Source organism: Narcine bancroftii, chromosome 2 (genome assembly GCF_036971445.1).
Source record: "Narcine bancroftii isolate sNarBan1 chromosome 2, sNarBan1.hap1, whole genome shotgun sequence".
Lineage (NCBI taxonomy): Eukaryota > Metazoa > Chordata > Chondrichthyes > Torpediniformes > Narcinidae > Narcine > Narcine bancroftii.
In genome coordinates, this window is record NC_091470.1 from 170,079,744 (window position 1) to 170,107,401 (window position 27,658).

Sequence of the window (27,658 nt, forward strand, 5' to 3'; positions counted from 1 at the left end):
TGATGGCTGTTATTAACTTCCCAACTGAAGATGGCATTTGAAATATAATGGACATCCGAAGGGACCACTTTCAAGATACTGAATGTGTAATCATTCAGCAATTAAATATCTCATGAAAGTTCAAAAGAAGTTAATTTTATTAAGCCATTGGCAAAACGAATCATATTCAAGTACAAAGGATGCCATATAGTGAAATTTCAGTAAGAAAGCTGTTTCACTAAGCTAGCAATCACTGGATCTGAGTTGTATGAAGTGACAGTGTCCTGTGCAATGGGAATGTGCCACTGACGCTCTTCTGTGATTACTGAATTCATTTAAGATGGCCATTGTCAGGAACTGTACACATGTCCCATTTTAGCTTGGCCTTTGGGAATAAACTATTCTGACTGGATTTTGTCCTCGTCCAAATTTGTGGAAACTCATTTCAACATTTATAATAAAAATCTTTCTCACCAAAAAGAAAATGTAATGATGTTCAATTGCAGAGAAAGTCCAAGTCTTTGGAAAGGTCTTTTCTATGTAAGCATGTTAAATGTTTTTCCAATTGTACACAAGATGTTATTTTTAATCAATCTAATGGATTCTTTGTTCTTCACTGAATGGATAGTTTTATTGTTTAATACCCAAAGGAAGTTGGCCATGTACAGTATTTTATAGATTCTGATAATTACTTGATTTCATTGCCATATTTGACAACATATACTGCCCCCCACCCCCCCAAAATTTCAGCAGGGAATATTAAGAATTTTTTATTGTATTGAAGGGTAAGTTGGCGAATGTGTTCCTCCTGCAAGGCCCCTTTTAGATAATGTGTGTTTGTGTGTGTGCACCTTTACTCACCTTAATGGAAAATATTACGAGTCCAGAGGACCCCAAAACCCAGCAGCAATAGATATTCAATAAGACAAATGGTTACTTAAACAAAAGTTGCTTTTAATTTTCTTTAAACATGAAAATAGAATTACACTTTATCATAACTAACTTGACTTAACCCCCTTCTAATTCTAAGCGCACGTGTGTGAAAGTTCAGAAAAGTTCTTTGGTTCACAGTCCAATCTCACTTCTCATTCCTCCAAGTTCACTGGTTGCAGAAAATTCTTATACTGTGCAGAGAATTCAACATTTATAAAGTTCACCAGGCTTTGGTGCTTGAAAGGTAAATGGTTACTGCTCAGGAAGGTTCCTGTCGGTTTTCAGAGAGAGATTTGTTGAACGTTTACTTCCATCAGGCACTTCAGTGTCTTGCTGAAGAAACTTGCCCCGTCAGGGTTCTCCAGATGATAACCTCTTTCTTTCAGGTCACCAAAGAATTCATTTTTGTTTTTCTTATTCGAAGTGGAACATGAGACAGCCAGTCCTCTCCTCTTTCATGAACCACAATGGCTTTGACCAGTCGTCTTCCAGATGGCTTTCCACAAGCTTTCCAGCTTGTCCTGTTCCAGTCAATCTGCGGCTCCAACAAGATCTTTCATCTGTTGCCATTAGTGGTCTCTTGAGCAACCTTCAAAACTTTTGCAAAAGCTGTGGAGCCGATATGTCTAACATGGGGCAGAGCTCCAGTATTTCAAATAAAATCTGTTTTCAATTGTTTGTATGTAACCTACTCTAACAAACCTTTCCCAATTTATCTTCTGAAAACATATCTATATACTGAAACAAAACCCTCAAGCCTTGCATGGCCGAGACGGTGAAGCTGAAGTTGTTAAAACCCTGTCACTGTAGCTCTTCACCGTGTTGGGCTGAGACAAATAGGCACCCATGCTTGCTTGCAGCTCGCTGCCGGCCTCCTCACTCACGAACAACTTTAGTTGCGTCCTCCTGTCCACTGCACGGCAAGGCTCAGACTGCTTCCCCTCCACTGTGCAAATGCTGATTGATTGACCGGCGCGCTGGGACCCGAGGCCGCATGAGGGTGGGAGGGAGAGAAGCTGGGCAGCGGAGAGCAGACAATTGATCGCTTGCTTTGAGGGGAGCTCAACGAGCACAGGCCCCCAAGCAAATTGAATGAGGCGCAGGGGCTTGTGGCCACTCGCCTCATTCAATTTGTTTGGGGGAACCGTGCTCATCAAATAAAGGCTCAGCGTGGAACCTAATCACAGAGGCCCAGCGCTCCCTTCAAAGCAAGCGATTGATCATACCATTGGCATGTACTACAAACACTGCTGTTGCGCTGGTGGCAGGGGCCGCCGTAGTTGGCCTTCTCACCAGGGGTAGTGAGCGATGGCAATGGCTCTGTAAAACACAAAGAATAGGGTCCGCAAAGCTGTGGGCCAGCTTCCTGGACAGCTGCAGTACCTCCGTAGGCTTGTTGCTGGGTGAGTAATTGGCAACCTGCTAAGTTTCAACTCCATGTGTAAGACCTGGGTGGGGGTTGGGTGTGATTTTTGAGACAATTTTTGGGGTTTTAAAAAAAAAAGTGAGTCTTTTACGCCATTAAATACGATGTTATTGAAAATGCAAAGCTGACTATGGTTAAAATATGAAATGAAAACAAAGATATGAAATTATTCAGCAAGCCAGGTAGATCTTGTGGAGTGGGGCTCAGGGTTAACGTTTTCAGATCAGTGACCTTTCATCTAAATGATTGACTGGAGAACTAAGTAGTACATCACAAAGAGCCAATTACATTGTTATGGTCAATGTGGGATGAACTGGGTTTCCCAGTTTTTTTTTTTGTTTGCATTAGTAGACTGGTTTACTTGATTTCCCTTGTTATGTATGGGAACCTTTTTTAATACAAGTTGATTTACTGTTTACAATGTGCAACTGCAGAGATCAAGTACAGTACATTTCCCCTTATCTGAAGTTCTGTGAACCAAAATGTTCCATTAACCGAACTCTTTTGAGGCGCCGACAAGTTGAAAAACATTTATCACCCGACTTGCCCATATGGGGCTCTGATGCTCTGTTGGCACCAGTTTGGTTACAGCAGAGCTCAGAGCCAGCTGGGAAGCCGGACACTGAGCGGCTGGATGTTGGCTCAGAGAAGCAGGTTAGAATCTCGAGCCATTTGTGAGCAACTGGAGAAAGTTGGCAGGTCAAGGGGAGAAATTAGAAATCCAGTTGTCCTCGTTTAAGGTAACTCTCTCCCCCTTCTCTTTCCATTTCTTTACCCTCTGCTGTACTTGGTTTACAAATTGCGTGTTGCTGTCGCAGAATCCTTTGTCCGGGTATCGTTAAGGAGAGCGTTCTCTCTGGCAGGAGTGGAGATCATAGTTGGGTCTGGCGGCAGTGAGGTGTCGGGGACCGATGGCAGCAGTTAGGAGAAGCCAGAGACCAGCGATGGCTGATGCCACTGTGCTGTTTTTGGTTGTTTTTTCAGTTTTTAACCGGGGGGGGAGAAAACCCAATAACCAAAAACAGTCCAGTCTCAAGCTTTTCGGATATGGGGAAATGTACTGTCTGCCTTTTTTTTTTGCTTTTAACATGTCTCAGTAGAATAACACGAAAAATGTTTGCATATTTATAATAATCATAATTTCAGTAGATTTAGTGTAAGATTTAGTTTAATGCTGACCCTAGTTAATGATTCTTGAAACTATTATGAAAGAAAAAATCATTTGACAAATCGCTAAGCGAGATCGACCTCATCCATTACTCTAGAAAAAGCAATCCTTCAGCAAGTGAAACAGAAATTAACATGCTGGAGAAATCCTCCATGACTGTTAGATGAAGCTTTAAAATTGTATGGCTGAAATTTCCCATAGACTGTATTGATCGTCTTTCGGTTCATTGTTTGTGCAGTTCATCTCTGGACACAAAGGTGACTTTGTGGTCCCAGACTGGAAGCGCAGAGTCAGGCAATAATGGGTGTGCTGGAAGTGAATTCTGCATCCATAGACTAGCTTCATTAATATACCTGACACCAAATAAATCAATTTCCAAGGTAGATTATGTTCTCACTGTACAGTGCACCTATTGAAGTATTTACTGGAAAATATAGTATTTGAATCTACTGTACTTGGCAAGTGCAGATAGTACTTCGTTTAATCATTTGAGTGCATGGATTATTAGCAAAATTAATTAACTTATTGATGAAAACTCATTCCTGGTGACTAGTTCACAAAAGAAATGACCTTGATATTTGATTTTCCACTCATTTATCTTGGCTGACTGCCCAGTGAGAAAGCAATGCAGTGAGATCTCCTAGAATAAATTAACCATCTTTGGCTTACCAGTTCAAAAAGAACCCCTCCAATCTATCCTTGAAGAAAAGTGGGTGGGAAACCTTCTGCTCGTGTATTTAAGTAAAATCTCATGTAAGGCTCATGACCCTTATTGGATTTCTTTTTTGGGAACTTCTTGAAGAGAAACAGAGATCAAGTCATGACCAATATTATAATGGTGGTTCTGTCTGGCATCTCAGTTGGCTCAAGTTATGTCACAAAGCATTGTGCGGCTGTGTGCATTGAACTGTAACGTGTTTCCTATTATAAATTAGAATCAGTGCTATAACACAAATGCCCCCTGTTGTATTGGTCACTACAGTGTGAAACCCCATACCGATTCACTGCGGAGTGAAAACGCTCCCCTTGTACCGGTCACTGCGGAGTGAAAACGCTCCCCTTGTACCGGTACTGCGGAGTGAAAACACTCCCCCCCCCCCCCCCCCTGTACCGGTCACTGCAGAGTGAAACACCCTCACCCATACCGGTCACTGCGGAGTGAAACCCCCTACCCCCCCCCCCCCCACCCCCCCGTACTGTGCACAGCTTGAAATTTAAATTAATAGATTGCAAATAGAAGAATTTTGACACATTTGATGAAACATGGGAAATGTCATATGGTGTAATGGTATTTTATGAATAATATTTACTTTTTGCATATAAATTTTTAAAAATCAATTGTGAGAAAAATTAAATTTTGTGAATTTTGGGTATAGTGGGAGAAACAGGACAAGTCACAATGGAAGTAAATTTAAATGCAATCCAATTGTCAACTGGGAATGGCAGCCGTGGCAACTGTAGTTTGTGTAATTAATATTTAACATACAGGAAAAAAAAATTTAATGGTGAAAATAGCTGGGAAATTCATGAAAAAGTATTAGCATTTCATAGTGATCCAATTTATCAAAATCTATTTCCATATGTACGCACAAATCTTGCAGTTACAACCTTGAGGGAAAATACTGTGGTGCTGTTTTAAATGCCACTCCATTAAATGCGTTGAGCTTCTGAATAAAGCTATGGCTTTGTACATTGAAAGGGAAAACTATGCTATCTGGCAGACATAGTGACCTAGTTGCCCTGTGTGGTTTGCACAGATTTCAGCCAAGGCTCTGTTTGCATCTCCATTCCAGAAGTCGCTGCTCACTGCACAGATTATGACTAACAGAGGCCTCCTTGTTCTTTCAACTCTCTTAGCCCTGGAAAGTGCATCTCATGGGAAGAGACGGCTGTAAAATGAACCCCCGCAGAATGCAGACATTACAGAGGACCCAACAAATCCAACAAGGTAAAAATATTTACCGAATATTTATCAAAGCCATCTTGAGCTGGATCAACTGATATTTTTCAATTTAAGATCCTCTGTTAGTGCAAAATGCATCTTTGTGCATTATCAAGATTTGTATACTAATCTAGGAATTTTCTGCTATTAATAATGGAAGCATTTTTTCCAGATGTATTGGATGTAAAAAATTTTGTCTTGCAGCCCAGAACAGAGTGATCAAGATTGTCAGACTTTGTTTCATGTGCAAGTTCACATTTTGTGGACTGCCAGTTAAACATTGCTAAACAGCAGCAAATAACACGAATAGGAGGATATCCCTTTATACATTTAAAGTCACTTCTTCCTTAAATTTGGATTTTGAAAATTGGTATATTCTGACTTTCCCCTTTCGGATTTTCAGTCTTATGCACCTGAGTGGCTCTAGTTTGCAGATCCGTTTTGAATCACTGTTGTCACCAATGAGTAGAAATTCTGCCTGGCCTGCAGGAAAAAGAATCTCAGGGTTGTATGTGATGTCAAGTATGTAAATCTGAACTTTGAACATCACTTGTTCTCTCATTCAGATTGATCCTCCTATTCGTGTTATTTGCTGCTGTTTAGCAATGTTTAACTGGCAGTCCACAAAATGTGAACTTGCCCCACTGAAACGAAATAGTTCAGGCACAAGTGATAAAAGATCACAGCTGTCATGCGAGTACCTCATCTTTCTTGTTCTATTCACTGCTGATCCAATAGACTGCCTAATAGATCAGAAAGCACACACTTCCTTATCTTCCCCTCAGAAATAATACCATTTTTTAACCATGAAAGCCATGAACTACACATATAGCGCGTGCCTTATATGCATATTTTGCAAAACAGGTATCCCCTGGTCCTACTGTACCGATCTGGATCTCCAGACTTAAATGCCTGTGATCTGGCTCTCAGCAGGTTCTGGATTTCATTGTTCATCCAGGTCTTCTGGATGGGGAAACCCCTGAATGATTTGGTGGGGACACACTCATCCACAGCTGTCTCCGGTATACTCGTTCAGATGCTCAGCAGAGTCCTTGAACATCGCTCAATCTGCTGACTCGAGGAAGTGCTTCAGCCTCCTGTGACCACCTTCCAGCTGTCCTGATCTCTGGAGCCTCTCTTTTTAGGCTGTCTATATGAAAGTAGAAGGAGCACAGCCAGGTTATTTGACTTGTCAAAGTGTGGTCTCAGGAAAGAACGGTCGGTCTTCCTTATCTTGATGAAGCAGTGATTGAGTGTGCTGGAACTTCTGCTACAGCGGGTTATATGCTGGTAGTAGATAGGCAGCATTTTCTTGACATAGGCCTGGTTAAAGTCACTGACTAAGATTTTGTAGTGCATCAGGCGGGGCCGTCTGTTTACTGACCGCATCATGCAGCTCTGCAAGTGAATCATTTAAAACAATAGATCCGCAGACTTGTCCTTTATCTCTGCTGTCTTCAAAAATAAACAAAAAAAAACTTTGAGAAAAACTCATCAGGTCAAGCAGCACAGTGGAAAGTAAACCGTTAATATTTCAGATTTAATTGAAAAGGCTCTGCTGCCTGACCATTTGAACTTTTCCAGCATCTATGTTTTATACTTACTGATTGAAAACCAAATTCATCCCCTCGTCTGTAACTTAGAACTGATTTTACACAATACCAAACAAACTTACTATTTTAAAAAAAAACCCATGTGGATATTTATTATAGAATGTGATGAAATAACTTGTTTATTCATTCCAAATACATTTAAAGTCCTTTCAGATGGGTCTCCAATCATTGATAGTAAAAGAGACTGTCAATGCATATTTGAACTCTTCAGAAATGGATTGTGGTAACTTATGCTTTAAATCCATGTCCAACAGCCAAATTGAAATAATTTAATGAAATCTCATGCAATTGAGTGCAATGCTCTCTCCAGTCTCCAAGAAGCTGTCTAATGCAGGGGTGTCAAACTCAAATTCACAGAGGGCCAAAATTAAAAACTTGGACTAAGTCGTGGGCCAAACTAAATATTTATTGAAAATTTTCAACAACATCTGCATGTTTTCTCTTCTTTCAACATCTGTAATGTTAAACTTTTTCTTTTTAAAATAAATGTTTAATAATAGTTTTGGTTAAACTCTTTCCAGAAGAAGCATTAACAAATGAGAAATAAAATATTCAGTAAATAATATTTCTCTATAGCCTTTAAGCTTCTTTTAAATGTATTTTTTTTCACGTCAACAAGTCAAAAAAATAACAACTTCCTTCAATGACAAACAGGTTTGTCTTTTAAAATGATGAACATATATTCTGCCTCCCACCTGTCTTGAAAGGTCCTGTTTTCTGTCTTTCGTTTGGCCATTTTTCGTAAGGGGTTTATTACATGTGAGTTGGGCGACAGGTCACAGATGCTAGTGAAAGTAAAGAGAGGAGGTGGGGGAGATTAGCGGGCTGACGCCAACGCATTTGCAAAGCATTCTGGGATTTGTAGTATTCGCTGTGCATGCGGTATACTGGCGCGGGGTCCAGCGGGCCAGCTCTAATACATATTTGATATGATCTTGCAGGCCAAATATAATTATATCATGGGCCAAATTTGGCCCGCGGGCCTGAGTTTGACATGTGTGGTCTAATGGTTTGCTGTGTAACACAAAGCTATTTTCATCATTAATATTAACCCAATAATATTCTTTGAACCAACAGCCAAATTGAGCAAAGGACAATGGAGGCTAACTTTATTGCATTGATTGTGTTTGAGCATGAACACATCTTGACCTTTTCACTACATAATAACCAAGTGTTCTTAATATGCACCCGCATTTCTTGAGTTAACATTTGTTTTCATCTCAGATTTTTTTTCTTTTGAATTTACTTTAACTCATCATTTTCTGTTGCAACGTTGCACTCCGGATGTGCTTTTGGGCCTGGATCTAGATTAAAATTCATCCAGCCAGAATTATGACCTGATGCTTTCCTATGAAATTCTAATTAAACCATGTTGATTTTGCAAAATTCATGAATGTTTCCAAATTTAACTGAGTCCCCATTCATCCATCAAGTAGCAGATTTGCGAGATCCAAGTCATCGCTTATAATTCTGAAAGATTATTTGATTTAGACCAGTTTTATCATTTGTATTTAGAACGTCGATAACACTCTTAAAAATATTTCTCAGGTACTTAACAAACCCAACTTTTTTGCAGGCCATTTTCCTGTTGATGAAATTTGAATGGTTATTTGATAGCAGACTGCATCAAATTCATTCCCCTTGCAACACTCTTTGAGGAGTATTCAAGATTCCTTTATTCTCATGATTATGTAATAAAATGGGTGTATATTATACTAAAATTTGCTTTAATGTGCTGACAGGCAGACAGATTCAACATCAGTTTGTCAAATGTGTCCAGAAAAGTTTTCTAAACCAATATATAGAGGTACCAACTAGAGAGAGTGCAATACTAGATCTCTTATTAGGAAACAAGTCAGAACAGGTGACAGAATTATGTGTTGGGGAACATTTTGGGTTCAGTGATCATAATGCCATTAGATTCAAGTTAATTATGGAGATGGATTGGTCTGGGCCTTGGGTTGAGATTCGAAATTGGAGAAAGGCTAAATTTGAGGAAATAAAAAAGCATCTAGATTATGTGCACAGGGATAAGTTGTTTTCCAGCAAGAATGTGAAAGGTAAGTGGAGGACTTTTAAAGGTCAAATTTTGAGAGAACAGAATCTGTCAAGATCAAAGAATCTTGGACTTCAAGGGATGTTGGGGATCTGGTTCGGAAGAAGAGAGGGATGCACAAGCGGTATAGGCAGCAAGGAGAAAATGAGGTACTTGAGAATAAAAAAAATGCAAGAAAAATTTCAAAGAAATTAGGAAGGCTAAAAGTAGACATGAGGTTGCTTTGGCAGACAATGTGGAGGAAAATCTTATGGGTTCCTACAGGTGTATTAAGAGTAAAGGACAAAATTAGTCTCCTTGAAGATCAAAGTGGTTGGCTTTGTATGGAGCCAAAAGAGATAGGGGAGACCTGAAATGTTTTTATTTTCCTCCGTATTCACTCAGAAAACTGGCATAGTCATGGGAAGTGAGGAAAAAAGCAGTGAGTCACGGAACCCACATAGATTGAAGAGGAGAAAATGTAAAATAAGAGTGGATAAATCGTCAGGGCTTGACAAGATAGTCCCATGTCCTTGACGGAGGCTACGGTAGAAATTGCAGGGGCTCTGTCAGAAATATTTAAAATGTCCTTAGCCATGGGTATTATTCTGTAGGATTAGAGGGTCGCTCACATTGTCCTATTGTTTAAAAAGGCTGCAAAAGTAACCCTGGAAATTAAAGGCCGATGAGCCTGACATTAGTAGTAGGTAAATTATTGGAAGGTGTTCCAAGAGATTGGATATACTGTAGCGGCGGCTACACTGCTCCTGCAATAACACATGCAACCAGACGGGTTGAGCTCAGTGAGCAGACTGGTTTATTGCAGGTTGCTGGGCTGCACTTATACTCTCAGCCCGGACCTGGCTGAGAACAGCGCTGAAGGGCGCTGACATCACCTGGGCGTCACATACTCCTCAAGTGCGGATTTCTGAGCCCCGAGCTGGAAGGAAGGGAAACCCCCAATGGCACCATTTTGGCCGGCTGCCCCGCTTACAAGCAGGGCCGGTTCGCCTGCCTTGTGGTGAGACGCCACACAGCACCCCCACCCCCCCCCCCCCCCCAGAACCGGCGCCAATGTCCTTTTTTGCCGGGCGGCCTCACTTCTTGGGCTGGGGAACAACCACGGGCTCGGTGAGATCGAAGTGCACTGGCATCAGCCTGTCCATGGTAAACAGCTCATGCTTGCCACCCAAGTCCAGTGTGAACATCGCGCCAGAACACTGTATTACCCTGTACAGCCCCTCGTACGGTTGCTGCAGAGGTGCCGCAGTCGGGCCCCGCTGAATGAAAACGAACTCTGCGGAAAGCAGCTCGCCAGGGACGTGAGTCGGACGGGTGCCCTGCCTGGGCGGAGGTGGGGGTTTGAAGGAATCCAACCGTGCCCTGAGGTGAGGAAGTAATTCTTGCGGCGACCGCTGGGGATTGTGAGGTGCGTTGACGAACTCACCAAGTAGTGCCTGCGGCGCACCGTAGACCAGCTCAGTTGATGAAGCCTGCAGATCTTCCTTGGGAGTGGTGCAGATGCCCAGGAGCACCCAAGGCAGTTTGTCTGCCCAGTCAGGACTGGTGAGGCAGGCCATGAGCGCCGACTTAAGGTAGCGGTGCAGACGTTCGACCAGTCCATTGGCCTGCAGGTGGTAGGCCGTGGTGCGGTGTAGCTGTATCCCCAACCTGTTGGCGAGCTGTGCCCATAGCGCCGATGTGAACTGGGTGCCCTGATTGCTAGTGAGGTGAGCTGGGATGCTGAACCAGGCGACCCAACCATGCAACAGGGCTCAGGAGCAGGAGTCAGTGGAGGCGTCTGGGATCAATATCGCCTCGGGCCAGCGAGTGGTGCGGTCCACCACCGTAAACAGGTAATGGTTGCCCTGGGAAACGGGTAAAGGTCCGACAATGTCCACGTGAATGTGGCTGAACCGTACCCGGAAGTGCTTGAACTCCTGTACGGGCGCCCTGGTGTGCCTGTGCACCTGGACGTCTGGCAATGGGTGCATGGTCTGCCCCAGCCCGCGATCTGCTTCCACAGCCCACGCCATATGAACTGTTCTGCCACCATCCGGACTGTGGACCTGATGGACGGATGTGAAAGGTCGTGGCTGCCTGCGCCACTACTGTGGAACCACTGGCCCCGGGGTGCCCAAGGAGATATCGCACAGGATGGTGCCTTCGCCGCTCAGAGTCGGGAGGTCTCAGAACCACAGGCTGGTGATGGTAGTCTTGAAGACGCTCGTCTCCTCATCAGCTTCCTGGTCCCGGGCGAGTTGGTCGAAGTTGAGGCCAGTCGTCAGCGAGCAGATGGCCAGTCGCGAGAATGCATTGGCAAACACATTGTCCTTCCCCACCTTGTGCCGAACGTCAGTGGTAAACTGCGACATGAAGGAGAGGTGACGCTGCTGGCGGGCTGACAAGGGATCCTTGGCCATCGCAAGTGTCTGGGTGAGGGATTTGTGGTCAGTGAAGATGGTAAAAGTCCTCCCCTCCAAAAAATAACGGAAATGCCGCACCTCCAGGTACATGCCCAGTAATTCGCGGTTGAAGGCACTATACTTGCGTTCCGGCGGGCGGAGCAGGCGGCTGAAGAATGCCAGTGGCTTCCAATGCCCATTCACCTGCTGCTCCAGGACGGCACCGACGGCTCTGGCAGAGGCTTTGACGAGAGTGCCATATGCAGGTTGGTGGGCGAGCATGGTGGCCTTGGTGGCTTCAAATGCAGTGCATGCTTCTGGGTTCCAAGCGAGTGTCTTGTGCTTGGCTGCGATGAGGGCGAACAGTGGCTGCATGATGCACCAGCTCCCGGGATGAAGCGGTTGTAAAAGTTGACCATACCCGCGAACTCCTGAAGCCCCTTGAGGCTGTTCAGACATGAGAACTCCCAGATGGCAGCAACCTTCGCAGCAGCGGGTTTGGCTCCTTCGGCCGTGATGTTATGGCCCAGGAACTGCATGGTCTCTTTCCCAAACTGGCACTTGGCCGGGTTGATGGTAAGGCTGAAGTCGGCCAGCCAGGTGAAAAGGGCACACAGGTGGGCCTTGTGTTGCGCCCGGATTTTGCTGGCAACAAGGATGTCGTCCAAATAAATAAAGACGAAATCCAATTCCCTGCCCACAGAGTCCATGAAGCACTGGAAGGTCTGAGCGGCGTTCTTGAGCCCAATTGGCATGCGCAGGAATTCGAACAGGCCAAACGGGATGATGATGGCCGTCTTGGGTATGTCCTCAGGGTGCACTGGGATCTGGTGATATCCGCGCACCAGGTCAACCTTGGAGAAGACCCTCGTGCCGTGCAGGTTGGCCGTAAAGTCCTGGATGTGAGGGATGGGGTAACGGTCAGGAATGGATGCCTCATTGAGCTGTTGATAGTCTCCGCAGGGACGCCAGCCGCCGGAGGCTTTCAGGACCAAGTGGAGCGGCGAGGCTCATGAGCTGTCGGACTCCCGAATGATCCCCAACTCCCAACAGGTGCGAAAACTCCTCCACTACCTGGAGCTTGTCAGGCGGTAGCCGGCATGCCTTGGCGTGAACCGACGGGCCGTGGGTGGGGATGTGGTGGAACATTCCATGGCACTGCGAGGCAGCGGAGAACTGTGGCTTGAGGAGTGTTGAGAACTTGTCCAGGATCTGCTGGAACTCGTTTCTGGGCACGCAAATCGTGGCCATCTGCGGTTGCTCCGAGAGGGAGGCGTCGAGGCGAATGGCCTGCAAGGTACAGGCGCCTACCTCGAATGTCCACCAGAAGCCCATGTGGTAGGAAGAAGTCTGCACCCAGGATGGCAGTCAGAAGGGACGAGACGGTAAACCTCCACACAAAATTCTGTTGGCCGATCAGTTCCATCGGGGACCTGTCCCCCAGGGCGTCGAGGTGCAGCACACCAGCAGTCCGAGGGACCTGTCTTGTCTCCATATGTCTGGATTGTCGTTGCGTTGGCCGGATGGAGGGGAGGTCCACGAGGTCGCCTCCTGGATTCGGTGGCCGGTGTGACGCTGATCTGGGCTCCATTGTCAACGAGGAACCGCCTGCCGCTGCAGGTAGAGGAGGCTGTGTTCTCGGCCAGCCGCCGCAGCCATTAACAGCAGCCAGCCTGGTTGTTTCCCTGGAACGAGCAGGGCTGACGACACTTCCGAGCCTTGGCTCCCCAGCGCTGGTGGTAGAAGCAGAGGCCTGAAGCGGATGCTGTGGCCTTGGTTATGCTCTTTGGGGCCCCAGAAGGGGCCAGGTGCTCTATCGCAGCGCTGGGGGCGGACTTGGCGTGGTCGTGCCTGTGCCTCGTGACCTGCTGGACCACTGAGCCTTCCGAGAATCGTACGAGCCATAGTTCTTGGGCCTTCTGGGCGACCTTCCTCGGGTCAGTGAAACTCTCCTGGACCAGCAGCGGCTGGATGTTCCCTGGCATATGTTCGAGGAAGATGCGCTCAAAAAGTGGGCAGTTGGTGTGCTCACCCATGAGTGCGAGCATCTCGTCCATCAGTTCCATCGGGGATCTGTCCCCCAGGGCGTCGAGGTGCAGCACACCAGCAGTCCGAGGGACCCGGTGAGTACTCGCTTGATGTTCTCGTACGTCCTCGGCGGGTGGGTGCTGAGCAAGGTGTAGCACATGTCTGGCGGTGGCCTGGTCCAGGGCAGCGACCACATGGTAGAATTTGGTCGTGTCGGACGAAATCTGACAGAGATTAAAGTAGGCCTCTATGTGGCCGAACCAGGTCTCCGGCTCCTGAACCCAAAATTCAGGCAGTTTCACGGCTATAGCACTGATCCCAGGCTTGCTCACGATGGGTTCAAAGATGTTTGAACCAGTTGGGGTCACCAATTGTAGCGGCGGCGACACTGCTCCTGCAATAACACACGGAACCAGACGGGTTGAGCTTAGTGAGCAGACTGGTTTATTGCAGGCTGCTAGACTGCACTTATACTCCCAGCCCAGACCTGGCTGAGAACCGTGCTGGAGGGCGCTGACGTCACCCGGGCCTCACATGGTCCACAAGCGCGGGTTTCTGAGACCTGAGTGGAAGGAAGGAAAACTCCCCGTCGGCGCCATTTTGGCCGGCTGCCCTGCCGCGTGGCTTACAAGCGGGGCCGGTTCGCCTGCCTTGTGGTGAGCCGCCACAATACAAATATTTGGACAGCCAGGGACAGATTAGGGATAGTCAACATGGCTTTGTGCACGGTAGATCATGTTTAACCAATTTTGTATAGTTTTTCAAGGAGGTTACAAGAAAAGTTGACAAAGGAAAGGCTCTAGATGTTGTCTACATGGACTTCTAGTAAGTTCTTTGACAAGGTCCTGCATGGGAGGTTAATCAGGAAGGTTCAGACACTAGGTATTCATGAGGAAGTAGTGAATAGGATTCGACAATGGCTGGATGGGAGGAGCCAGAGAGTAGTGGTGGATGATTGCTTATCAGATTGGAGACCTGTGACTAGTGGTGTGCCTCAGGGATCGGTACTGGGACCATTGTTTGTCATCTATGTATCACTGATCTGGATGATAATGTGGTAAATTGGATTAGTAAGTTTGTAGATAATACTAAGATTGGAGGTGTTGTGGAGCACGAGGAAGGTTTTCAAAGCTTGCAAGGGGATCTGGGCCAGATAGTAAAGTGGGTTGAAAAATGGCAGATGGAATTTAATGCAGATAAGTGTGAGGTGTTGCATTTTGGAAGGACTAACGAAGAAAGGACATACATAGTAAATGGTAGAGCACTGAGGAGTGAGGTAGAACAGGGATCTGGGAATACAGATAAAACTTCCTTGAAAGTGGTGTCACGTGGATAGGGTGGTAAAGAAAGCTTTTGGCATATTGGCCTTTGTAAATCAAAGGATTGAGTATAAAAGCTGGGATGTTATATTAAAGTTGTATAAGACATTAGTGAGGCCAATTTTGGAGTTTTGTGTGCAGTTTTGGTCGCCTAACTGCCGGAAGTATATCAATAAGATAGAGAGAGCACAGAGAAGATTTACTAGGATGTTGCCAGGACTTCAGGGATTGAGTTACAGGGAAAGGTTAAACATGTTGGGTCTTTATTACCTGGAGCATAGAACAATGAGGGGTGATTTGATAGAGCTTTTACAAATTATAAGGGGGATAGACAGGGTAAAGGTAGATAGGCTTTTCCCCATTGAGGGTGAGTGAGATTCAAACAAGAGGACTTGGGTTAAGGGTGAAAGGGGAAAAGTTTAGTGGGAACATGAGGAAGAACTTATTCACTCAGAAAGTGGTGGGAGTATGAAACAAGTTACCAGCTGAAGTGGTAGATGCGGGTCGATTTTAACATTTAAGGGAAATTTGGACAGAAATCTGGATGGGAGAGGTGTGGAGGGCTATGGGTTGAGTGCAGGTCAGTGGAACTAGCAAGAAAAAGTGGTTTGGCAAAGACTAGAGGGGCAAGGTGGCCTATTTCTGTGCTTCAATTGTTCTATCAGCAGAAATTGCTGGCGCCTCTTACAGAAGCAAAAGACCCTGAATCACTGAATGTCCATGGATTCAACTCCAGTGCTCCTGCAGCCTCCGCAGGCACACCAACTCCAGTCCAAACAATCGGCAGCCCGAGCTCCAGATCCAAACTCCCAACATACCAGGAAGCCTTCAGCCCTTTTGTACCCTCTTGTGTCTTGGTTCTGATACTTGGTTTCCCCATCAGCCAGGCTTGAGACAGTCACCCGCAGCCTACATGAGTTCACCTTGAGTCACTAACAGCCTGCCACCTATGTGTTCCTCAGCCACAAAACCCCTCATTGGTCTGCCACCATGGTCAGTGTCCTGTGGGTCATAAATAAATCACCATTGACTCCTTTAACAGGCGGTTTAAAGCCTGGATGGAGCTGTTGGTAGTTGGGCTGGGCAGTTGGATCCCAGAGGGGAGAGCTCTGTCTCCTCCTCTCAGTGTTCGTGGATCTTCACCAGTGGCAGCCATGCTGTCACAGCAGCTCTGACAATACTGCTATTTTTAAAAAAAAAAGAATTAGTCCAAGTGACTTTTGTGGCAACAAACAAACTGGATTATCCAACAGATAGTCCACATTCCATCATCTGCATCTTCTATGTGTCTTGGACTTGTTGGTTATTGTGGCAACAACAGAATTTTCACTGTACATTAGAGGTGTGTGACACCACGTGAGTAGCATGTAATTTTTATCTTTGTACTTGTTTCAGCATTCCTGATGAGCACTGACAACCAATGCTAGTTAATAGCCACACACCCTGTCAACCATCCACTTGTCCTTATAGCTGAATTTCCCCAACTGCTTGCTTGATTTCTGACCCAAACCGGGGTCCCAGTCAGCTTTGCCAATGCCAGCCCTCTTTCCTCACCGAAACCCAGACATGACTTTGGTTCTGAGCAGCATGTATTTGTCTGCCCGTGTATAACACTTTTGCAGTGGATACTCAACATCAAAGGCTGTTAGTGCACCACTCTCAAGACTGCCCAAGGCAGCATTGGTGCTCTAGAATTTCAAGGGATTGTGAACTTTTGTCTGACATGGTAATAGAAAAAGCTTTCCCACAAATACTTCAATATGGGAATTATCAGTAAAGTTTGAATGTCTGAACTATCTATTACAGTTTTTAAAGAAATTAGGAATTAGATATTCTCAGCCACTAAGGGTGTGCAAAATGCATTGCACAGAGAAAGAGAGACCTACTAATTCTGGGCAGCACACACCAGCCATAAAATTCCATTGCCATAAGGCAAAGGATTTATGCTTGATAGACCAGACATTACATGATTGAACTTCCTATGGGACTAAGAATCAGACAGAGGGGAGGGTTAAAGAGAGAAGCTGTTACTTGAATTGCATGGTGAATTGGGAAGCGATGGGCACAGAGAGAAGGGGGAGTAATCGGAATAGGGAGATGACGATCATGATCTGGGGATTTGCTGAGAGATCAGGGGTAAAAGGGTGAGACTGGTGGTTGTGAGGAGAATTTCACATTCGGCACATTTCCGATTATCTGAAAACCACTTAACCAAAATTCTTATCTGGGGAAAAAATTGGCAGCGACATGCCATCACAAGTTGGGAAAAAAAAATGTTTTCCTAAATTTATTGCATTGTTTCTTGTTAAGAATTAAACATTATTCCATGCTTGAAAAACCTGTTGTTTTTTCTTGTTTAACCATTGATGCTGCTAGGCCTGCTTAAAGCAGTTCCTCAGTTATATGAAAAATCTAGTTAACTGAAAAACGTTAATCAGAAACCTGCTGTATAGTGAAGCAGCTGGTTGTGATTCTTCAGAAGTTGGAAGACCAAGCAAGTCTGGGGAGGTTGGTCATGTATGCAGTTAAGCTGGAACATTATGCAGGGGTCAACTGGACATAGTAGGAACCCTCGTAAGGGACAAAGGTATCTGGGGAAGGGGTGCAACGTAGTGGGGATGTAGGTTATGGCTGGCTGAGGAAAAAGCATCTAAGGAAAGTACAGAGGGAATTTGTATGAGAGTGGAGCATACAAGTCATAATTATGACAACTTTATTTAATAATGAACCAGACCTTGACTCTTCTGGTAAGACATGCTAAGTATGAGTAACCTGAAACACTTGTGGGTCTCAAAAGAAATTTTTGAACATGTAATATAAATACAGAGGACCCCCATCAGTTTTGACAGTCGCATGCTACAACACAAACTATCCAATTGCATTTTGTCTTCAGGTTTTGGGTAAAATTGAGAGGTGGAATGGACCAAAGTGAAATGAATCTGAAATTAATGCTATTTCTTATCGCTCCACATTTTCACTTCACATGATTAGACCTGCTTTTTCTTCTTATTCAAGTGTTGAACCTGAGTAACTGTAGCTATTCATTAGCTCAAAAAATTGTAATTCAAATCTAGTAACAGTCCAAAGATAATTCAGGGAAGTTGTCGGTTATGTTGAGGCATTGATAATCGATCAATTGACGAAAGCTTCACAGCTAATTTGGAGTTGTTGGATATATCGGTGCAATTTGGGGATGGTCTCAGACTCATTGAAAATCTTCTGATTTTCACTCTGTAATATATACTTTGGGGCCCTAATTGTAACTATCAGGCATGTGATTAAAATTGTATAGTATCAGATGATTTTCCAGAGCATCAATTTACTTAATAATTTGAGCGCTAAAGAAATATTTTGTTCTGATCCTCCAGTTTTGTTGTGCAAACTAACCAATGCCGAAGAAATGCTCTGTGTGGATGCCATATTGCTCACGTCAAATACTGGTGTTAACTGTGACAGATGCCTTTTAACTGTGGAAATTTTAATTAAGTTTAAACATTGGTCATGAACCTAAAATCACTCCTCGTTAATTAAATTGTTGGCATGTATATGGAAGTTGCTAAGTAAATGTCTTATCTGACTTAAGGATTTGAATAAGCTTATCTGCTGTGGGGGTGTGAATACAGATAAGACAGTCTATAATTGTTTCATTTCTTAATTTGAACTTTTTTAAAAATAGTTAACATCTGGCAAGAAAAAAGACATTAAAGCAGCACTGGGATAATTTGTGCATTGGAAAAAATGCTTCAAATCATTCCTGTACAGAATAGCAGTGGAGGAATTTGTGATTGTTTGTCCTGCTTTTAAGTAGAACTCCTTGGTTTGTTTCTAACAGATTGGTTTGAGCAAGTTGGTTACAGAAACTTTTGCTTACAATTAACCCCCAGATTTTCTAACCACAATTCAAACTGTTATTACAGCATGAAAATTTTTAATCAAAGTAATTGAGTTTTTTTTTAAAAAAAACAGCAAAATCGACAACCAGAAGTAAAATCCCTGCTCCAAGAGCAGGGCTGAACAAAACCACAAGCAGAACTCTAAATCGTCAATGAATTCACTGCAGAAAAGGCAGGCTGCGTGGCTAATTCGACACAAAGCATCGTCATTTGTGAAACTACGGAGAACACTAAAATCCCAATATCATTAAGATCGATGATGGATTGATGCCTTGAAGATTAAGAACCTTCTGACCATTTGGAATCATTTTGAAGTTCCATCAAACATCTCCTGAGGCTCTAACTTGATTCTTTTGAAGAGCTGTTAGTATAGGCAAAATGGAATTTATTAAATTTGTACTTTGTGTTACAGACACATGTCTGGAAACTATAAGCAGAGCATTTAAAAAGGGAGTGGTCTATTTAATTCTGTTACATCATAATTGTTCTACATTTTGTTTCTGAGCTCATTTTTCATTCAACAGTTTTGACCAAGAATGGAATCACACAGCTGTCGAGTAATCATTCCAAGGAACCTCAAGAGTACATTGTTAAAAGATTATATTGGGTATTCCCTTTACATTTGGTGTTTCCCTGAATAGATGATCAGAGTAATAAATTATATTTGCAAGATACATAGTTTGTATCAAATCCTAAGTTGTGGAAATTGGATTTCTTTCTAAGAGAAGGAAAACTTGCAAACTGCACTGAGGTGTAACAGCTTCAAGCTGATCATGACCAGATTAACTCATTTACTTTTGGGGCTGGATTTGTAAGTAACCAAGTCATTTACCAAAAACATTTTCCTGAAAGTTGGAGCAAAATATTTTATGCAGCAAATCTGTGGCAAACACTTCTGTGCGAGTTCAATTTAAGATGGATTGGGAAAGGTTCAGCAACATTGCAGCCCTTTCATGCATCTCTGGGAGAAGCCTGATTGCTTTTACTTCATGAATAGACTCATTTAAAGTGAAGTAACTTAACTTATGTAAACACTAGACAAGGAAAATATTGATGGTAAAATATGGTTTAGGGAGGATCTATGAAGTAAAATAAAAAGCACTATTTCTCATTTCATGTTTTGATGTTTAATTATTGTTGAAGTGGAGCATCAAGTGAAAAGGGCTACACATGTACAATTCACCTGATTTTCCATTTATTTAAGTAATGTAGACAGTTATTTAGTGTAAGACTGGAATATGTGCCCAAAATTGAGGATCTCAAAATAATTGCAGAAAATGACCTTACTCGAGACCTTAATGTGCTGTCATATGCAAAGTGCAATTGTTTGTTTAAAGTTGTTGAATGCCATCTATATGCAATGTTTATGTGGAAATATTTCCAAAACAAAATAAAACTCTTCTAAAACTTTGACATTTTACCGCCCTGTGCAAATGGACACCATCTGTGGAGACTTTAAGATTCAGCCCAAGGACAGTGAAGTAATAGGATGCTAACTGTCAGAAGCACAGTAAAATGTCTCAGCACTTGAAAATGATCTCAAATCATTACCTTCAATTGCCAAGTGTTTGGACAGGTTAACTATATCTGAATACTTTTTTTCCCCTCTTTTTAGCAATATCAAAACAGCTGTGCAAAGTCGATTCTGGTCAAAACTGTGCTGAAAAGTGAAACTGAAATGGGCTTTCAGCTCTGCTACCCAAGGTTCAGTATCTTGTACTCTCATCAAGCCTTATTTAGCTGATGGAGAAAAAATTGCAGAAAATCTTCATTAATTGCATTAAAAACTGCATAATCTTGTTTTGCTTTAGTTTCACTGTTTCAGAGAGTTTAACAAAACTAGGAAATTATTGTTGGAGTTGAGCTTTTTAAACAATGTTTTAATCACTGGTTCAGCAGTTGAGAGATTGAACATAATTTGCTTCTCATTTCACTAAAATCAAAAAAATATTTAATGTATTTTTTAGCAATGTGACATATTCTTGTCAAATGTTGTCTAGTTTTGTATTTATTGCAATTTTCTATTAGATTTAATCTGCCTTCATTAATTCATTTTAAATTGTATTCATTCCTGCAGATAATTTCCGTGAGACTTGTTTTTAAATCCACTTTGTGGACTGGGAGAAGTGAAGTAGCTTTTTTCTTTATTTCCCTTGCAATTTTGTTCTCTCCCTTCTTGAAGTAATGAGTCTAAATTTTCATGAGTCTAAATTTGAGCATGAGGCCAAGCACACAAGTGCTGATCAGCAAAGAGTATTACTTGCACAGAACATCAGCAAATCAGGAAGAACACCGCACCACCTTTTTTTTTGATAAGAAAGAAATTTCCTGATCATTCCTCGTGGAAATGCTGGTCACGAAAAGATGAGCCTGTGTCTGAATAGAATTGAGACCTATTTGCAATTAAATAAAACTGCATCCAGCAGATTTAAAAGAGCATAGTTTTGCACTTTGTTGTACATAATATTTTTAAATGAATTTCCTTTTCATCTGTGCAAGTCATGATAGTTGATAAGCTGAACTGTTTGGTTGAGCAAAGCACATGAATTGTTTTCTTCTCCATTAAAGTCTGAATTTTTTTTTCAAGTTTCTTAACAACTCTTTAATATCAGCAAAATAAGAAAATACTGGAGTGGGCTTTCAACCTGAAGAATTAACTTTTTTGTTAATCGATTAATTGCTTCTTAACCTGTTGATAGTTTCCAATGTTTTGTTTATATTTTGGAGATTAGGGCAGATGGTCAAGGTCTGCTTTAAGGAATTTCATTAAGGGACTGATGACACAGATATGGAGACACTCTTTGAAAAGGATGAGAATTGTGAATCCTTCAAGCATGCCTTAACTGGAAGTAAGAATACATTAGTTTGCACACTCTTCATGAATGAATTGAACCTGATGCAATTCTTGTGTCCACAAAAGAGTCGTCATCCTCTCTTCATTTCTTTGCGGAACTATGGTCTTTGGTTTTCCAAATGCTCTTCTCATTGAAATACGAGGTTCTGCAGGAACCACAAAGGTCAAAAATTGAATCCCTGTCAATGACTTGGCCTCGGGACCATTGCAGGTGATGACCCAGATCTCTGCCACGCATAGTTTTTGGCTCTGTCCAAACAAACATTTGTTTGGAACACAAACGAACATTTTCAGCGACCTAGTTCCGAGGATTCAATTTGGGATGGCAGCAATGTGGAAAATTAAGGCTTGAATCTGGAATTTGGGCACTATGTGGTCTGAAGCTAATCTTGGCACCAAGATTATGCCTAGTTTCAGACAGTTGCTATGGAGAGGAATGGTGATAGCTTGGGTTTATTTTTAATTAAATTGCTTTTCAATTTTTCAATGATTGCCATTTTTGCTCTTGTTTAACTTTTCAATGTTTTCTGAATTAAATCACGCCAGTGGAGAAGTATTTTTGGCATTCCTGTGCACTTGTCAAATTTTCACTGTCAAATGTGTCCTGAATAAATTATAACTTCAAGGCGCAGAAGAGGTGGTTTGTTATTCACAAAAGAACAGTGTGTAACCCGCTGTTTTCTCTGTTCAGGGGGGACACCCTGGTGATGACAGGAGACTTGACACACAGCTCCAAGAACAGGGATGAGACGACGCACATCCTCTAAAGTCCACAGACTGCCTGAATATATTTTTTCTTTTGATTCATGACTTCCAAAAGAAAGAATGAGCACCTCATTGATCATAACAGCGAAGGCCTGGGGGTTGATGGGGAGAAATGCTTGTGTCCACAAAAGAGTCGTCATCCTCTCTTCATTTCTTTGCGGAACTATGGTCTTTGGTTTTCCAAATGCTCTTCTCATTGAAATACGAGGTTCTGCAGGAACCACAAAGGTCAAAAATTGAATCCCTGTCAATGACTTGGCCTCGGGACCATTGCAGGTGATGACCCAGATCTCTGCCACGCATAGTTTTTGGCTCTGTCCAGCGTGAAAGATATAATTGAAACGCAGACCGTGTATGTCAGTTTTTATGAGATGCGGCCTTCAGTGTACAGGGATTTGACAGCATTGGTTTACCCCCCTTCTACAGACCATTGTCAAGTATATCCATGTCAAAGCAACCCCATCAAAAAGTATTAAACCACTTTGTTTTTATTAATTGAGAATTCAAGTAGAACTTGTCACAAAATTTGCTCGTGGCTACTACCATATTTCTTGCCTAGCTGTGCAACTATATTCTCAGACTGCACTCTTGGTTGATGGATCTGGAGGGATGAATTGCCTAGTCTTCAAGATTCCTTTGTGGATGCAATTACATGAAATGCTTTAGTCTGCCTCGAGGCTGAATAGCCATGAGCAGAGATCATCACCTCCAGCATTCCCACAGCTACAGACTCCAATCCAAGTGATCAGAAACCAAGCACCAGATCGGTACCTCCGACACAATCAGGAAACCTTCAACACCCTCTCGCATCCTGGTTCCCATGCCTGGCACTCCTTCAGCCAGTCTGCAGCCATGTGTGAGTCCTTTGACCTTAGTTGTCTGCAACCATGGGTTTCTCTCGAGTTGCCAACAGCCCAGCTTCCACAAAGGCCTTTATTGGTCTGCTGCGTGGTTACCGACCGTCCTGTGGGTTCATCTTGTGCTTTTCCTTCTCAAACAGGGTGGCGGGGGGGGGGGGGGGGGCCGTTAGTCTTACTTTCTGGTGCCCTACACCAGTCCTCTGCTCCCCTGGAGTCTGCAACCACTTGCGACTGCTGCTGGAGTCACAGGATTTTAAAATAAACCCTCAACGTCTGGGTCCACGCCACCAGCAACACCACCATTTTTATTTTCATATCAGAGTGTTATTCTATGCTTTGGTGCCATCAGCCATGGAATTTCCAGGTCTAGTGGAGAATGTCACTGATCTCATCTTGTAGGAAAGGCAGACGAGCTTAGAGCATGGATGGCCACATGGAATTATGTTTTTGGACCATGAGTGAAACTTGGTTTGCAGGAGGGGCAAGACAGGCAGCTCAACGTTCCAGGCTTCCATTGTTTCAGACACAAGAGTGCAGGAGGGATGATTGGGCGAGGAATGATGCTGCTCGTCAGGGAAAATATGACAGCTGTGTTCAGGCAGGACAGGTGAGGGGTCTCGTCTACTGAAGTTATATGGGTGGAACTGGGAAATGGGAAAGGGATGACCATATTCATAGAGTTAGACCACCCAATAGTCAGAAACAAATTTGCATGGTGGACTGCAGGAAATATAGTGATGACAGGAGATTTTAACGTCCCACATTGACTGGGGGCCCCATGGCCTAAAAGGGCTGGATGGCTTGGAGTTTGTCAAATGTGCTCAGCGCAGTTTTCTAAATATATTGAAGTACCAACTAGTGAGAGTGCAATACTGGATCTTCTGTTCAGGAACAAGACAGGACAGGTGACAAGTATTTTGGGGCCAGTGATCATTTTGCCATTAGTTGAAAGATAATTATTGATCGGAAAGACCTGATCTTGAGCTTCTAAATTGGAGAAAGGAGCAATTTTGAGGAAATGACAACGGGTCCCAAAAGGATTTTGAGAGTACAGCGTTTGTTATAAAGGTAAAAGTTACCAAGCTTGCAGAACCTTGGGGAGCTGGCTGAGACGAAGGTGGAGGAGTGCAAAAAATCAGGGGAGCTAAAGGAAGACATGAGGTTATTTTGGCAGCAAAGAAGAAGAAAAATCATAAGGGCTTTAGATATAATAAGATCAAAAGACAAAATTATCCCTCTTGAAGACCAGAGGTCGGGGGGGGAGGGGGGGGTGTTAAATGTTTTTTTTTTTTTGCATGCTTATTTACTCAGGAAACGCACAGATTTCAGGGAAATAAGGCAAACAACCAGTAAGGTTGTGAAGCCCAAGGAGTTAGTGTCTTAAAGCGAATAAATTCCAAGGTCCTGTGGCTTGAGGAAAGCTAGTGTAGAAATTACAGAGACCTGGCAGATTTAAAATTTCCTTAGCCACAGGTGAGGTGCCAGAGGGTTGGATAGTAACTTGTTGCATTGTTTTAAGAAGGCTCTAAACCCCCGCCCTCCATGAAATTACAGGCTGGTGAGTCTCAGTACCAGGTGAGTTTATTGGAAAGTGTTCTAAGAAATTGGAAATACAAGTATTTTGATAGGGCCTAATTAAGGGTTGTCAGGATGGTTTTGTGTGTGGCAGGTCATGATTAACACATTTTGTGGAATTTTTCAATTGATGAAGATGTTGTCTACCCGGACTTTAGTAAGACGATTGACAAGATCCCACATGAGAGGTTAGTCACGAAGGTTCAGTTACTCAATGTTCATGGTGAGGTCATAAATTGTATTCGACATTGTATTTATGGAAGTGGCCAGAGAGTGATAGTGGATGATTGCCTCTCTGACCAGAGGCCTGTGTCTAGTGGTGTGCATCAAGGACTGGTGCTGGGACCATTGTAATTTACCATCAGTAATTTATAATCAGTAATCTAGAATGATAATGTGGTAAATTGAATCAGCAAGTTTGCAGATAACACTAAGATTGGAGGTGTTATGGACAGGGAGGAAGGTTTTCAAAGCTTGCAGAGGGATGTGACCAGTTTGGAAAATGGGCTGCAAAATGGCAGATGGAATTTAATGCAGACAAGTGTGAGGTGTTGAATTTTGGAAGGACAAACCAAGGTAGGACATGCAGTAAACGACGGGGCACTGAGGAGTGTGGTAGAACCAACAGAGGGATCTGTGAATACAGATAAATAGTTCCCTAATAGTGGTGTCACAGGTAGATAGGGTTGTAAAGAGCTTTTGGCGCATTGGGCTTCATAAGTAAAAGAATTGAGTATAGGAGTTGGGATGTAATAGTAAAGTTGGTATACGTCATTGGTGAGGTCTAATTTGGACACTGGGCAGATTTGGTCACCTAACAGCAGGAAAGATATCAATAAAATTAAGAGTGCTGGGAAGATTGACTAAGATGTTTTTGGGACTTGGGGAGCTGAGTTAGAGAGAAAGGTTAAACAGATTAGGGTTTTCTTCCCTGGACCGTAGAAGAATAAGGGGATATTTGATAAAGGTTTACAAAATTATGATGGATATGTCGGCTTTTTCCACTGAGGTTTGGTCAAACCAAACCAGAGGACATGAGTTAGGGGTGGAAGGGGAGAAGTTTAAGGGGAACATTTCGGGGAATTTCTTCACACAGAGTGGTGGGAGTAAGAAATGATCTGCCAGCTGAAGTGAATATGAGTTCATTTTTAACATTTATGAAAAATTTGGACAGATCCATGGCAGGATATGGAATGGATGCAGGTCAGTGGGACTAGGCGAATAATAGTTTGGCACAGATTAGAAAGGTCTGTTTTTCTGTGCTGTTATATTCTCTGATTCTATTGCCTCCAGAGTCTGGAAATGGACCACAGGTTATATCCAATGATCAATGCACAAAACTGCTGGAGAAACTCAGCAGGTCACATAACATCTATCGGAAGTAAAGGGTAACCAATTAAAGTTCAGATTTATTGTCAGATTACATGCATCACATATAACCCTGAGATTCTTTTTCTTGTGAGCTTGGCAGAATTTCTTTTTATCAGTAGTGCAAAATAAAACTGTACTCAAGAAAAGATGTGTAAACAAAATAAATTCAAACAAATTAAAATACTGAAGATAAACATTCGGTAATAAATAATGTGCAAAATAAGGGACCTTAAAGGAATCCCTGGTTGAGTTTGTTGTTGAGGAGTCTGATGGTGGAGGGGTATCAGCTGTTCCTGAACCTGCTGATGTGAGTCCTGTGGCACTGATACTTTTTTCCTGATGGCAGCTATAAGAACAGAGTGTGTGCTTGGCAGTATGGATCCTTGATGATCGCTTGTAGATTTTCTCGATGGTGGGGCAGGTTTTCCTCTGATGTCCTGGTTGCATCCACCACCTTTTGCGGGGGTTTCCACTCGAGATATTGGTGCCCCCATTCCTAGTTGTGGTGCAGCCGGTCAGCACACTCTCCCATACACATCTGAAGAAGTTTGCTGACATTTTAAATGTCATACCAAACCTGCACAAACTCCAGAGTGGCTCTGACATTTGTTTGTTCAGTCCAGGAAAGTTCCTCCTAAGTAGTGACTCCCATGAATTTAAATTTGCTCACCCTCTCCACCTCTAATTCCCCCTATAATCACTAGTTCATACACCTCCAATTTTCCCTTCCCAGATTATGGTCTGGAGGTGAGGATTTAATTACATTATGGGGTAATGATCCTAGGTCTTGGAGTTTAATGAGCAGTTAGTGGATGCCAAACTGGTTTGTAAAGAGTATCCTGATATATGCATCTATGTTGTCCAGTTGTTCCAGGACTTTGTTAGGCTAGTGAGATGGCATCTTTGGAACAGATCCATGTCGCTGCTCAGACAGGAGTTGATATGCTTCAACACCAACCTTTCAAAATACTTCATCACTGTGGATGTGAGTGCACTGGATGGGTAGTCATTTAGGCAGGTTACCACACTCTTCTTTGAGGCCTGTTTGAAACAGGTGTGTATTGGCCCTGCTGGAGTGACATATCCATGAATACTTTGGCAAGTTAGTTAGCATAGGGTTTCAGTACTCTGTCCCGACTGGATGATTTCCTTAGATTCACTCTGCTGGCAGCCTGCATGTTGTTCTTGGATACTGACAGTAGAGAATCACCAGGGTATATGGGGATGCACAAGCATCTTCCTTGTTCTGGTGGTCAAATTGGGTATAGAAGGCATTAAGTTCACCTGGGAATGAAGTGTGCTGTCTCTTACTGCACCAGATTTTGTTTTGTAATAGGTTGCGTCATTTAGGCCCTTCTACGGCTGTCAGGTGTCCTTTGTTGTTTCCATTTTTGGTCCATAATCTCCAGCATCCATCATTGGCCTTTTCTGGGTCGTACCTTCACCTTGAGTAGCGTTCTGGATTTCTCTCCTGAACTGCCTGTGGTCTGGC

General features: G+C 43.2%; 1 protein-coding gene across 7 annotated transcripts in view; it reads left to right on the top strand.

The window, feature by feature from the left end:
- The window catches only part of cep104 (centrosomal protein 104), a 135,558-nt gene extending 112,696 nt beyond the window's left edge, over window positions 1-22,862 (top strand). For 2 of the 7 annotated variants that reach the window (XM_069919055.1, XM_069919060.1), the window contains 2 exons: window positions 5,364-5,454; window positions 18,815-22,246. In XM_069919055.1, coding sequence (XP_069775156.1) covers window positions 5,364-5,454; window positions 18,815-18,897 — 174 coding nt within the window. In that variant the 3' untranslated portion in view covers window positions 18,898-22,246. Of the gene's footprint in view, window positions 1-5,363; window positions 5,455-18,814; window positions 22,248-22,286 lie in introns of those variants that run through there. The other 5 variants (XR_011351843.1, XM_069919057.1, XM_069919056.1 and 2 more) reach the window with 5 other exon arrangements.
- The last annotated feature ends 4,796 nt before the right edge of the window (window positions 22,863-27,658 follow it).